General features: G+C 41.6%; 1 protein-coding gene across 2 annotated transcripts in view; it reads right to left on the bottom strand.

The window, feature by feature from the left end:
• Window positions 1–14012, bottom strand: part of DGKE (diacylglycerol kinase epsilon) — a 222576-nt gene that overhangs the window by 62143 nt on the left and 146421 nt on the right. For both annotated transcript variants that reach the window (XM_069654942.1, XM_069654941.1), the window contains one exon: window positions 7782–7833. In XM_069654942.1, the coding sequence (XP_069511043.1) occupies window positions 7782–7833 (52 nt within the window). The remainder of the gene's footprint in view (window positions 1–7781; window positions 7834–14012) is intronic.

The raw sequence follows: 14012 nt of genomic DNA, 5'->3' as shown, positions 1-14012 counted from the left end.
CTCTTGCCCCTGCCATGTATGCTCTCCTCAGAGGACATACAGAAGCTCAATTTTAAGATAATCTCATACTGGAAGAACACGGGTGGTCACCTTGAAATGGGGGTTGCGGGGCCTTCGTAGGACTTATCGATTCATAAGAAAACATGGCACAAACCTGTGCACCAAATACAGAGGTGGTGGAAAATGTGGTCCATGGTGCAGCCCTGTCCACACCATGGCTACCACCACTCATGGCTACCAAAAGACGGTGGTTCACATGTTGTAAAAATCACATAGTGATATCTGCAGAATAGAGGTACAGTCCAAGCACAGCAAGCAAGATGAGGCACACACCTGCAAGCTCTGGCATTGAACAACAACCCAATTTAAACTGTCAGAAAAACAAAAAATACTGTTCAGAACTCTAAATTCGAAAAAGAAAACACCAAGAAGGTACTCCACCAAATCAATAAAAAAAGAAAAAGATTACAATAATGGCGTAGGATAAAATAACCATCTCGATGAAAAACCAAGCAGTGTTGTAAAGGGAAATAGGGCAAATAATACTGACCAAATACAGAAGTAATGAAGCAAGTCTGTGCAGCATTGAACCGCCTTCCAAAAAAACACTATGAATTTGGATCAAACCCTCATGCAGATCTAGTGCACAAATATCTTTTGTCAGCTGGCTGCAATATCGTCATACACAAGGAGAAGTCAAGCATGGTTCCATGAAAGAATAGTGTGGGAACAATTAGCCAGATAGTGACGTGTGTGGAAGCAAGTTAGTGCTGGGAGTAGCCCACCGGTGAACTGCTGCACTTTGCCACTTAATCTAGAGCACAGGTGATTTTATTAGTCAATAGCTTAATGTCACTGAAAGACACTCTGTGCTTAGCGTATGAGTTTCATGTGTCAGGTTGATGGTTTTATTTATCGGCTACCAGCTGTTCTTGCTCAGTACACTACATTTGACCAGGTTTCAGTTCTGATCTATTTTTTCCCTGACAACCACAGAAGTACCAACACAAGGGAAAAGATCGACAAATACAGACTGGTAGTTAGCCGAGAATGAGGAAGAGGGTCTGCATCACCACTGCAAATCACAGATGACCATTGCAGGAGTCAAGTCCTATAGTGCAAGATTTATTTCCAGCCATCGGTTACTGGCGAAAAGAAGATAATGTGACATGACCCAATGAGCTTGGAAAGGTGAAAGACCTCTGTATTGCCACACTGTCCACTAGCTGTACGCTCATAATGATTATGTCTGGCAGATGCCAACACTTCCTAAGAGGAATTTGCTGGCTACGAGGAAACACTTGCAGCCTTACAATCTGAATGTGGACCTGGAGAGCCTCTCAGGCCAGTTTGGTAAATCTCAATTTCCTTACCGCAGATCCCTAGCCAAAATTCCTGGAATATTCCACAATGTAACGAAGATTCTGCCCGTCTGTGCAAGGATGAGTTCCCTCAAAGGAAGGAACCCCAGTAGATTACGTTTGGATTTTTCTAGTAATCAGCAACATTGCAAGTAAATGTAAACAGACAATAGGTGCATTACCTGCACCCCTCTGAGTAACAGGCATTTATTTACCTTTCTCCTCGGTGGGGAAACTGGGCAGGGACAAACAAAAGCCTGATTTCACCCAGCTCAATTTTCTTGGCCGACCTAGAACAAAGGGATTTGGTAAAAGGGACTGGAGGTCACATCTTAATGTAATACATCCATGCTTAACAATATAAGACAAATCTGAATGAAGCCGGCGGAGAGGTGGGAGGGCCTTTGTTTAAGTAGCTGATGACCGATGCTCAGGATATCATTTCAGACCTACTCACATGCCCTTCACTCAAGACATAGCACTTGGTAAATACTCCTGCAGAGATTTTACAAAGAGCTTCAGGGCACCCTGTGGAAGCAATGTGAACTGAACAATTGGGCAAATATAACATGAAGAGGTGCTGGGGGGGAAATCCAGTGCTTCTGTATGATTTTGAGGGAAGAGTATTTGATATACACTACTTTTGGAATTTGGGAGAAAAAGAGGTTATGAAGGACTAAAAAAGTATCTTGAGTTCTCAAAATGTAAAACAGCCATTTTTGTTAATCCCATACCTTCTATGCAAGTAATTACTATGGATACATAAACTTTTATCTTCAAGGCACACCTAAGCTCATGAAACACACTTGCACCTGGAACCTAATGGTGTGAACATAGCAACGGAGCAGGAAAGCCATTTGAGTATTGTCACTTTATATTTTATTTGGTTTGTAGTACTAGCCTGATTTAATTGGGTACAATGGAAAGGTCCTATGATTCCTGGGTGCAGCAGATGATACAACTATCACTTGATACGCACTCAATTCCGCCACATTCTTCATCCTTGGGATTGGTGTCAGATGCTGCACATCATGCTTCAATCCCATCCCCATACGATGGAACATATGATTATTTCATTCAGTGTCAAACCTCCTAAAAAGGGCCAGAGTGATGTCCTCAATAAAGGAGTCCTCCCGAGTCCAGGTTGGCCCTGTTAGTTATACACCTATTTCCCAGCTGCCAATTTAGAGAGATTACATTGACCACAGTTAGTTTGTGGTCTTCTAGTTCGAGTCTTGAAAGTCCACCTTATTATTTTGTTTCTTTATGTGTGTGTGTGTGTGTGTGTGTTTGTGTGTATGGGCAGGATGGGGAGACGGTGGGGTATATGCAGGGGTAGGGGGAAACATACATAAAAGTCAAACTAGAAGACCACAATCTAACTGTAGTCAATGTAGCACATTGAATCCCAGCTGCGATTTATGGCTTAGCTGATCAAAAGAGTTAACACACCTCCGCTTTTAAATCTCTGAGAGCAATAATGGGCTTAGTTCTCTGTAGACTCAAAGAATGACCTACGATTACAGAGAACCCTTAACTCACTACTTACTCTTCCTAAGTCTATGACTATCAACTCCACTCTCACAGCCAATGACCTAGCCGAATACTTCACTGCAAAAATGACTCTCTCATGACCATACTCACACTTCCTCCTCCTACATTTTATCTCTGCCTCTAGCTCCCACCTCAGTCACACTAATACTGATGAAGTCCTATCTCTACTCTTGTGCCCCATCAGACCCTCTTGCTCCTAAGCTCGTCAAGCCTATTGTCCCTTTAGTGGCCTCTCACCTCGCTGAACTCTTCAACCTCTCCTTCGACTCTACTTGCTTGCCCTCTGTTTTCAAAGCCGAAATGTTCATCCCTCTCCTAAAAAAGCAACGTGTTGAACCAAACCTACCGGCTAATTTTCAACCTGCGTCTCTCATTCTGCACCACTCTTAAGTGCTCAAAGGGGTTGTGTTGAACTGTCTTACCAATTTCTTAGACATTCACAACCTCCGAGACCACCTACAAGCAGGGTTCCACTACTGTCACTACACAGAAAGTGCTCTTATGAATGTGTCCAACTTCATCGCCTCTGCTAAGCACTCACTCAAACCTATCCTCTATCCTAATTCTGCCTGACTTGCCTGCTGCCTTTGACACTGTTGATAACTCTGATCTGCTTAATATTCTCTTTCTTCTTGGGATTTGCAATCAAGCCCTTGCATGGATTGCATCCTACCTTGCACCTTGCCAATTCTCTGTCCCCTGGAGAAACAACACCTCTCAACTCATTAACCTAACTGTTGGTGTTCCACAAAGCTCTGTCTTGGGACCGCTCCTCTTTACACTCTACACCTCTGCTCTTGGGGCACTAATCTCCTCCTTTGGGTTCTCATACCAACTGTTTGCAGACAACACCCATATCTTCTTCTCTTTTCCTGAACTCTCCACTGATCAATCTATCAACATTTCCCACTGTCTCTCTGCCATTAAATAATGGATGGGTTTGCACTCTCTGGTGTTCAACTCTACCAAAACAGAGGTACTCTTCTTCCCTGGCAAACACTCTCTCTCTCATCTGTTCCTTTGCCTATCCAGTTCCCACCTGACACTCTCTGTTGCTCCTCTTCAGCTAGAAACCTCAACGTCATCTATGACACTTCTCTGCCGTCATCTCTGAGACTGCAACAGCAGCTCGCCTCAACCTCCCAAATATTAGGAAAATCAGGCACCGCCTTCCTTTCAAGACTACCAGGAATTTCGTTACCACTCTTGTCTACTCTAAACTGGACTACTGTGCCAGTATCCTCTTAGGTAACTCCAACTATGCTTTCTGTCCTCTCGACAAGATCATTAACTTCACTACCAGGGCTCCCTTTGTACTCCCTCCCTTCACACCTACTTCCTCATACTGTCACCAGGTTGGATGGCTGATGATGAAAAACAGGGACAGATTTAAATGTCTTCTCTTGGTTCACAAATCTATCCACAGTAAGCCACCACTGTATTTATCCTCCTCTATCCAACTCTACAAAGGCTTCTCGTAATCTGTGCTCTGCCTCCCCAACTACCCTTGTTGCTCCCTGCGCTCCTGCTGCTTCCACTTGCTTGTGCTCTTTCTCTATTCTTGCTCCACTTGCATGAAATTCTCTTTCCCCCAGACATCCGATTTGTTCAATCGGAATTGTCCACACAGATTTGTTTAAAGCCAAACTAAAAGTCTACCTCATTGCCTCCGGGTTACCCTCTTAACCTACCTCTTATCTGCCTGCTAACAAAAATATTTACCTCGCCTCTAAGCTGCCTCTGTCCCTCACTTCCTCTGCCTCCGCTCTAGCGCTTCACCCATCTTGGTCACATCCTGAGCACAGCAGGCCGTACTGCATACCTGCAATTAAAATGTACAATGTTTGGTGTCCTTAATCTATGTATGTCCACTTATGTATTGTCTCTGGTGACGGTTCCATCTACTCCCCTCCGCAACCTGGTCAGAATATACCTCAAACTCACCCCATTGTAAGAAGCTCACTGCTTCCTGCGAAATGTAATTTCTTATCTATTGTATGTTCTTTTGTGATCAAAAGTGCATTGTTCTGCCAGTAAATAAATAAATACATAAGGTTGGTTACGGACACCATGATGATGATGGAGCCAATAAAACACTCAGCCTTTCAGCTGCCCCCAACACCAGTGACCATAGAGTTATTCTGTGAAGCCAGTCTACCATATGATTTACTCATATGTCTGTAAATCCCACTATCTTAGTACCCAAGTTGTTACACTCCAACCATTGAGATACCAGTCTAGTACTGCCCCAGGCTGGGTCACAAAGGACTGATGATTATCAAAATGAAATCCCACTCCCCTCTCCCCAAGTGATGCTCATCAATCCATTCTACTTGTTTTTATACACTAGCTAATCACACCAACATTCGGTTTCTGTTTCAGCCATCCCATTATTGTCGCATCGCCACTAACATTTCTGAGAACAGTCGCTGTGCCGTCCTGCTTTGAGAAAGGGAAAACTATAAACCCTGATTAGAACAACCTGTTGGCATTCACACACCTGCTACTTTCATTAATTAATTCGGGGTGCCAGAGTGTTTTCATCAACAGCTGACAATGTTTACCTCATCATTGTAATGAAGTGGACTGTATTACGGCTGAAACACTACACATTCATTTGGAATTGGTTGAATCAAGAGAATTTCAATGCTGTCCAACATGAACTTCATGAAAGTAAGATTAATGGAATCAGAGTCATACTTCACAAATCCCATGGGAAGTACAGATATATTTACATTTCTCACCATTTCTTGCAAATGTTTCAGCCCTAACCCTTCTTCAGGTGCTTGGCCTAATATGTAGTTCCTTTGATGTTGCAGGGAAGGGAGACACTCTCAAGTTCAGATATGCTAAACAACTTCTCTAGAATCATCACCCCTTCCTTACAAGATTTCTCACTTCCCACACATGGGGCCAGAAACATAGGTGTACTCATTGAAAAAGAGCTTGGATGAACTATTCAGTGAGTGCCTGTTGTTTCACTTAAGCACCTTAAAGTATATGCTTCAATTATTTGTATTCCCCCGTAGCTCTTAAATTGTGTCCGCAGTCACAACCTTACCCTTTGACTACAGCAATGGGCCATGGTCTATGAAACAATGTGTTTGGGAATCCTTAAAATATTCAGAACACGGCTGCCTGGTCCTTAAAACACACAGGCACTAAATAGTGATGCCCCGGCTTATACATATATAGCTTAATTTGCTCTCTGTGGCCAGGTGCGCCACAAAGCACTCTGCCGGTAATAGTTGGCTCAGGGCCCCGAATAGCAAAACACCCAAGTGGGGTAAAGACAGACCTATTCTAAGAAAACCAGCGGAATGGGCGCAATGTTGGTGTTGCAAGGTCCCCTATCTTACACACCATGCTTTCTATGACAGTGATATCCTTAGATGTGAACTCCAGGCATGGCTTGCTGCAATTCCATGGCAGGATCCGAGGCTAGTAGTATGCAGGACACACTTTTCGTTTTCCCCTCAGCTGCACCCGGTCCGCTGCACTATCCCTTGTTCTTTTCATATAATAGGTCTGCCCTTACCCCCACTTTGACCTTTGCTTTTGAGGCCCCATAGAACTGTCGGCTGCTGGCCTTCTCCCTGTCCCCATATTTATCAGGAGCGACTGATGTTGCTCCTGTCAAAGATCAGCATACATGACATGTGACACAGTGAATTAATCTACAGGCTCTGCCTCTGGATACTTAGTTATAGCCTTAGAGGGCTTGTAATATTTGTACCTACCCATATCGTTACACATGACATGCAGACAGCAGGAGCTTTGGGCAAGTAAAACTTTGTCTCCCTGGTGCTGTGGTGGTGCTCAAATCATATGCCCCTAAACAAAGAGCAAGGAGAAAGCAGCGAGTGACATCAGTTCCTCCTCTCCATTGATTCTCTGTGTGCTGCTCAAAGGAATTGGAGCAAAGAAAGGGATGTCCCAACAAGGTGAGAAATGGAAAGGTGGCTGGCATTCTAGAGAGATTGCTTTTGCACTAGGGCATACATGATTCAGACTGATGTTTGTACAATGTTTGCTAAGTAACAAAAAGAACATTTATTTTACATCATTTAATTTTGTGTTAAGTAAAAATCAGTAAAAATAAACAGTCTGTATCATGTTTGCCCTAGTGAAAATGTGTTTTCATAATAAAACTGGGACAGCAACTATTTGCTTCATTCCTTTATTGTAGAAGCTGCGAAACTGGTGCTAAACTCCTATGCTCCATATCTTCGGTCCACAGGCCAAATGTAGATAATCCGGCCACTGGTGTGTAGTATCGGGGAATTTGATGGCAAACCCTTGGATTTGAGAACGTGGGCATGTGAGTATCTGGGCATATGGTAGCAATCATCCTTTAGCTTTGCAGATGTTTGTGATACAGTTCCCATCAGTCCAAGCCGATAAATTCAATGGCGAGGGATGTTTGGCGTTGTATGCAAACTATTTGGAAAGCTGAAGGCGGCAGACCACTGAACGATATGGTAGCAATAACTACCTGGGCATAAAATGGTAGCACTTGGTATGTAATCACTTGGGAGAATAATGGTAATATCTGTCATGGGGATAGGGCACATGAAGTATGCCCTATGGTAGCAGTACCTATTTAAGCATCTGACGCCAAGTGGTGGGATAGGGTACGGTCAGCCACTCATTAAGGATAAATGTAGATGGGGGTGTTTTCTGTGTAGTTCATCAAGTTCTGTGTCTCAGAAGATATATTCTTCATTGCCCCCAAGTTATCCTGCGCTCTCCTTCAGACTTCCTGGCAATATTCTAGGAAATATGCAGGCCTATGCAAGGAAAAATGAGATTTACATTATGATTATTTAACACAGACCAGGGTATATAAAACATTGCTCAAGATACCTTTGGTTTTCGTAAGCTGTAGTAGAGTTTGTTGGTTATTTGCACTTTCCATCTGTATCAAAGAAAACAAAGTTTCAATGATGTACATAGCACAGGTAAAAGATTGATATTGCACATTTGATGTTGCTGCTACTGCCTGCACCCTAAGCACAGCAGCGAGAACCATTTTCTTGAGTAACGTGCATACTAGAGAAATCATTCAAAGAATAGCCAAGAAGAATTTACAAGTAAAGCACAGATATTCTCCGCCCAACCGACTTGTGATTCTTCAAGCATGTGGAATCGTGTCTGCCTTGCAGGATTTGTTTTAAAATATCCTAGGTATAATAATGCAGACAGAAAATGAAGTGGTAATACTGAAGAGGTATATAAAAACTATTATAGATTGAAAGTAATGTACACAGTATAAATAAACACATTTTAAATGAAGAAAGTTAAATTCAAAAATTTGTTTTTAATATGTTTTTTTAATTTCTCATTGATTTAGCAGTAGTAGGTAAATCCCACTATACCACCGCTAGCTAAACCCATCACCATAGTATATGCACTTAACTAATTAGAGTCTTCAATGTATGGGGCATCCTCCATAACCCCCAGCACCATTCAAACACTCATCTGCCATCATCACCTCGTCTAAAAACATCCTGATTCCAGCCAGATGTTCTTTTCTTTTTGTGTCAATTTATTTTACAATTGGATTATTAAATGTTATATATAACGTTGGAGTATTTTTGCTTTCTCCATTTTTATCTCAGTTATTTTCAGTAAAAGTTATTTTTACCTATTCATATCCGATATTCTTTATTTTGCTATTAATTTTACTGTGTATTGTCCGACAATGCATGATCGGAGAGAAATATTCATTTAACACATGACAGTGAAGCTTCTGTAGGTTTATTATTGGAATGGCATTGCACGTTACGCTGTTTTCATTCATTGCTTTGCACAATCTTTGTTTACTAATCTCAACATGGACAGTACAGATGTACAGAAAAGCAATGCTCTGTACTTAATTGTTCCTTATGTTCATGTCTACTAAAAACATCAATGGACACCATGTTCCGCTATTTCCTGTCGATTGGTTTTCTCATGAATAGTCAATATAATAATATATATATGCCTATTGAGCAGCACAATAACTCATAACAAATTTCAAAACAATAAGAATAATGTTCGTATTCTGCTTATCACAACTAAAGGCTATATGTCCCCTATTCAGCCCTAGCGACTTGTTCCCAAACAAGTTACGAGGGTTTTTCCTTAATCACTCCTGGCTTAGCTTTCTCTTTCTCAAAGTTAGGTTTCAGGCCAAGTTATTTCTGTTAATGTCTTGGTCAATTGAGTTTCTCACCCAAGGTGTAAGTTAAGAGCAAGCCATAGTTAGTGCTGGCTTCTTCTTTGAGAATTAGCCCCCTCTTTCTTCATATTTATTCCTTTTTTAACCACTTAAATGGTCAGTTGCCTTCCAGAGCCTTAGATATGCTGCACGGTGGCATAACATCAAGATACATTAGAATTGCTATGGAAATGCCTGTTTTATGACTTGTTGCTGAACAAATGCAAAAGTAAAACTTTACTTCGGCACTGCATACAGGTTCCCATGTGGGGTAGGCTAAGACTCCCATGGGACTGGCCTGGGATTTTCAGAGTGGAAAATGTGTGGTTGGTTGTCAAGAAAAACCATTAGGCACACAAAGGACAAAGAGACATTTACTTTGTTTATCAAAAATTAATAACATGATAAATATTCATAACTTTATGAATAAATATGAGACATAGTCAAGTCGCATGACTAGACGTGAGTTTAAACCCAAGGATAACTAAAACCCCTGTTTCAATGAGGTGTCAGGTTGCTACCATAAATTAGGGATTTAAACCAATTTCTAATTTAAGAATAATCAGAGCAGATTGGGGCAGCATCTTTTTCCTTTGACATTTAACAAAAATTATATTTAACCAATGAAGAATGGGTGTGTGCATTCTATAGGAGTGGTTGGCTATGAGCAAACCAATGAAAAGACCAGACCAATCAAATATTGTGACATAATCATGACACAAGCATGCAAATATCTTTGATAATGAAAGGGGAATCATACAGAATATTAGGATTGTTTTGGATAGATTAATTAAAGAGACCAACTCAAGGGCTGAAGAAGAGCAAATTCCTGTTTCAAGGAGATGAGTCCTGTCCACACAGGAACCTGCCGAGAAGGGAGCCTGAGGCAGTCCTAACTTCATGAAGCATATCGCGGGGGGGCCTTGCTGACGGGGAGTTGACCAATCTGAGAGGGTCTCTGCTAGTTTCATGCCATTAAAGAACAATTCAAAGTGAGAATGAGAATTCCCAAATAGAAATGATGGATTCTATCTAGAACTATTCTCCTAAAAGGTCCCACAATGGGGGCGGGGTTGTCTAGGAAGTTGCTTTCAAAATATATTGATTTTGTAATTGGAAATGAAAAGTGCATCTCGCTGCAAGTAAAATCAAGTGAGTTGTCCTTTCAGTCCAACCTAGTATACATTTCTGAACTGTGTTTGCCATGATACAGATAGCACTTTTAATCTCATTAAACTGTACCCAAGGTGTTTTCACATAAATAGTTTTATAAATAGTTATATTTAAGCTGTGATATTAAGACACCGGCACCGTAACGTAATGAAGATCTGCTTGATAATGTGTGTCTGTGGAGGATACTGCTATTTAATAAGGATTGTAAAATGGTGAGTGAGTTTAATTGTGTCATTTCTTCTCCCATTGTAAATGATGCACATGACAAATGTAAATCCCATGGAATCCCCTCACTCCTGATTACATAGTAACCACCATCAGCCCCAGAACCCCCCCCAACCTTTTTCATTCAAACCCATTCTAGAAAAAGACATCATCAACATAATGAAGAACATCAAACCTTCCAACTGCAATGGTGATGCCTGCCCAGCCACCATTATCAAAGACTGCACTGAAGCACTTGCTCCCTTCCTAACAGCCTTTGTAAATGCCTCATTTGCCACAGGGAAAGTCCCCGCCTCCCTCAAGGAAGCTTGGGTCCGCCCGCTCTTAAAAAAAATCTACTCTCGACCCCCCATCCCCCAACAACTATAGACCTATCACCACTGTCCCGTTCCTCCTCAAAATACTGGACAAAGCAGCCTACCTGCAGGTTCAACACGTCATTGAAGAGAACAAACTCCTAGGACTCCGCCAATCTGGCTTCCGCCCCAGACACGGGACTGAAACTGCCTTACTTGACCTGAAAATCCAGATGGACGATGCCAGAGACATGGGAAACCTGCAATTCTCTTACTTCTTGACCTATCCGCGGCTTTCGACCTCATTGACCATGACGTCCTATGCCACCACCTCTCCTCTACTGCCAAATTCTCCCCTCAAGCCACAGCATGGATCATCTCCTTCCAACAAGACAGAACCATGCAAGTATTCTCTGACCTAGCATCCGCCTCACCTCACCCAACTATCATACTCTACGGTGTGCCCCAAGACCCCTGCCTCTCACCCACCCTCTACAACATTTTCACACGACCCCTTTTCCTCATCCTCGACGCTATGGGCATATCATATACTAACTACGCCGACGACACACAGATTCTCCTCACCCTCACTGGCGACTATAACACTGACTCCATGACCCTCAACAACCTTTACAACACCATCCAAGCCTGGATGGCAGACAATGGACTATGCCTCAACTCCGACAAGACTGAACTCCTCCTGGTAGGCTCACCCGACATGCTGAAAAACCTAGACTCCCAATTCAGCCATTTCACCATAGATTCCATCAAAATACCTGTCTTAGAATCAGTCAAAACCCTTGGAGTCTACTTGGATTCCAACCTATCCATGGATAGACAAGTCAACGCTATAGCCTCTGCGGCTGCATTTCATGCCAAACTAATCAACGCAGTCATGCCCTTTCTCTCCAAATAAAACTGCACAAACATAGCCAGAGCAATCACTGCATCTAGGCTTGACTACTGTAATGTACTCTTCCTAGGCACCTCCAACAAAAACCTAGAGAGGTTACAAATCATACAGAACAGTGCTCTCCGGGCAGCCCAAGGCATTGCCAAAAGAGAACACATATCAGAGGCCAGAAAACTAGCCGACTGGCTCGCAATAAAACAAAGAATCATCTTCAAGACTCTGACACTGACCCACAAGTGCATTCACCTTACTGCCCCTGACTACCTCTCTCAAAGGATCCACCACGTCTCCTCTACTAGGCCAACCAGATCACCATATACAAACATGCTGTCTGCGCCCTTAGTAAAAAAAGCTAGAGCGGGCGGATCCAGCTTCCCATATCTCGCACCCACCCACTGGAACGCCCTACCTCCCAAAATGTGAGGTGAGGCCCCCCTCAGTGCCTTCCGCAAAACCATGAAAACCATCTTATTCACATAAGTTGCGCCGCACCAGTGGTATCCATATCATATGCATATGTTCCTACTGCAGATACTGTATTGTAATGACTGTACCAACCAAAATATCAGTTTTATGCCTTGTAGAATTCACAATGTACCACTGAATGCCACTATTCCTGTAACTAAGCTCTTGCAAGTAACAGCGCCTCAATGCCCATGGGCTGCTAGCGCTATATACATTTAAATAAATACATAAATAAATAGTACTGAAAATGAATTGTGTGCCAGTGGGAATCAATCTGTGAAATGAAAGGTGAGGGGCTCTTTTACCTGCTTAATAAAATCCCCAAACCATTCTCCGAGGTTGGGTGGGTGAGCAGAAATGTTTTGCATTCTGAATCAATAACACAGATTCCCTAATCAAAACCTGCAGAACTCCTATGCAATTACTACGCACACATACTAACAGCCCACAGCACCATATGTAATGGGAATGTGAGACATGCAACAGTTCTTTGATTCTAGCATTGGTTGGTGCTATTGAGGAAATCAAAGTTCTTTGATTCATTTGTAAATGTAACTTTATATATAATTTGAAGATGTTTTGAAACCATGTGAGTTTTGATATAGTGACCGACAAGGGGCAGAATTATGTCTTATTTGTCCATTTCTATTCAGAACTAAACATAGAGAGATTTGATAATGTAAACGAATGCATGCATGTGAGAAATAGTGAGATTTATGCAGGCAGGTTCATTTAGTTTTTATAGACAAACCGATTGTGCAATACTGTGGTGACGTCCCCTGCATAAAGCATTGATTTACTTTAAGAAAACAATTTATTGATTTCAAATTAGCATGTTTCTAGTGCCAGAAATTACTGGGTGGCATTGTATGTTAGGGGGTATTATATCAGGGGTGGTGAAAGGAATAATATATCAATTAACCTGCCTTACAGCAGTTATGTCTTTAGGGCATTCAATTTCAAAGTGCCTACAGCACCATAAAATAATTGCAGCAGCATTTAAGTGATTAATATACACTCTCAAGCCCTTAAAGGAACATTTGTGTTTCCTTCCAGTAGGTGGCAGATAGATATATCTCCACAACTAATAATCTATACAAAACCTTTAAGCAGGTTTTCATTTTTTACAAGCAGTTATAATAGCAAAACAAAAAGCATGATTCACCAGTGTTAAGCCCATATGGTTTCATAATTAATCTTTTTTTTGTTTGTCCTATATGCAATGTAAGATAACACTGGCATTCTATCATGTGAATGACATGCACTGTGTGCAAATTAATAAATGGGATTATCTGAAATTTCAGAGTTCCTTCTGAATTATCTAATGATGTGTTTCTATTTAGTTTATATTTGTCTACAGAAAGGTTGTGCACTTTAAAAAACATTGTGTTAGCGGCAAGGAAGTCCATTATCAAAGGATTCTTTTATTTTCAGCTTGAACTACCTGCTATTAACTAATTTGGTCTGCCCGAGGCAAAGTAAAGATAGCAATTAAGAATATGAATAAAGGAGGTGAGCATTTAAAAGCAGCTTGTTGTTCACATGTTCTCTGTGTACTTTACACGTTCTTTCTAAACACAAATGGATTAGTACGTACAAATTGGTTAATTGTATTTCAGATGCCATCAGCAGGATTCAGCTGCCAATCCGGCTGATTGTTTACCTTCATCTGTATCTTGCTCGGTCATATGCATCCATGTCATGTGCTCCCGAGTCCTGATTTAAGACTATAACCTTAACAACTGCCTTTGGTTTTGAATTTCATCTGATTTCTGTCTCTTGTTTTTCAGTTTTCATACAAATTAGAGCTGCACCATTGGTTA

The sequence above is a fragment of the Ambystoma mexicanum genome, chromosome 3q (assembly GCF_040938575.1).
Source record: "Ambystoma mexicanum isolate Mex_15411 chromosome 3q, UKY_AmexF1_1, whole genome shotgun sequence".
Lineage (NCBI taxonomy): Eukaryota > Metazoa > Chordata > Amphibia > Caudata > Ambystomatidae > Ambystoma > Ambystoma mexicanum.
This window is presented reverse-complemented; position numbering and strand designations above follow the sequence as displayed.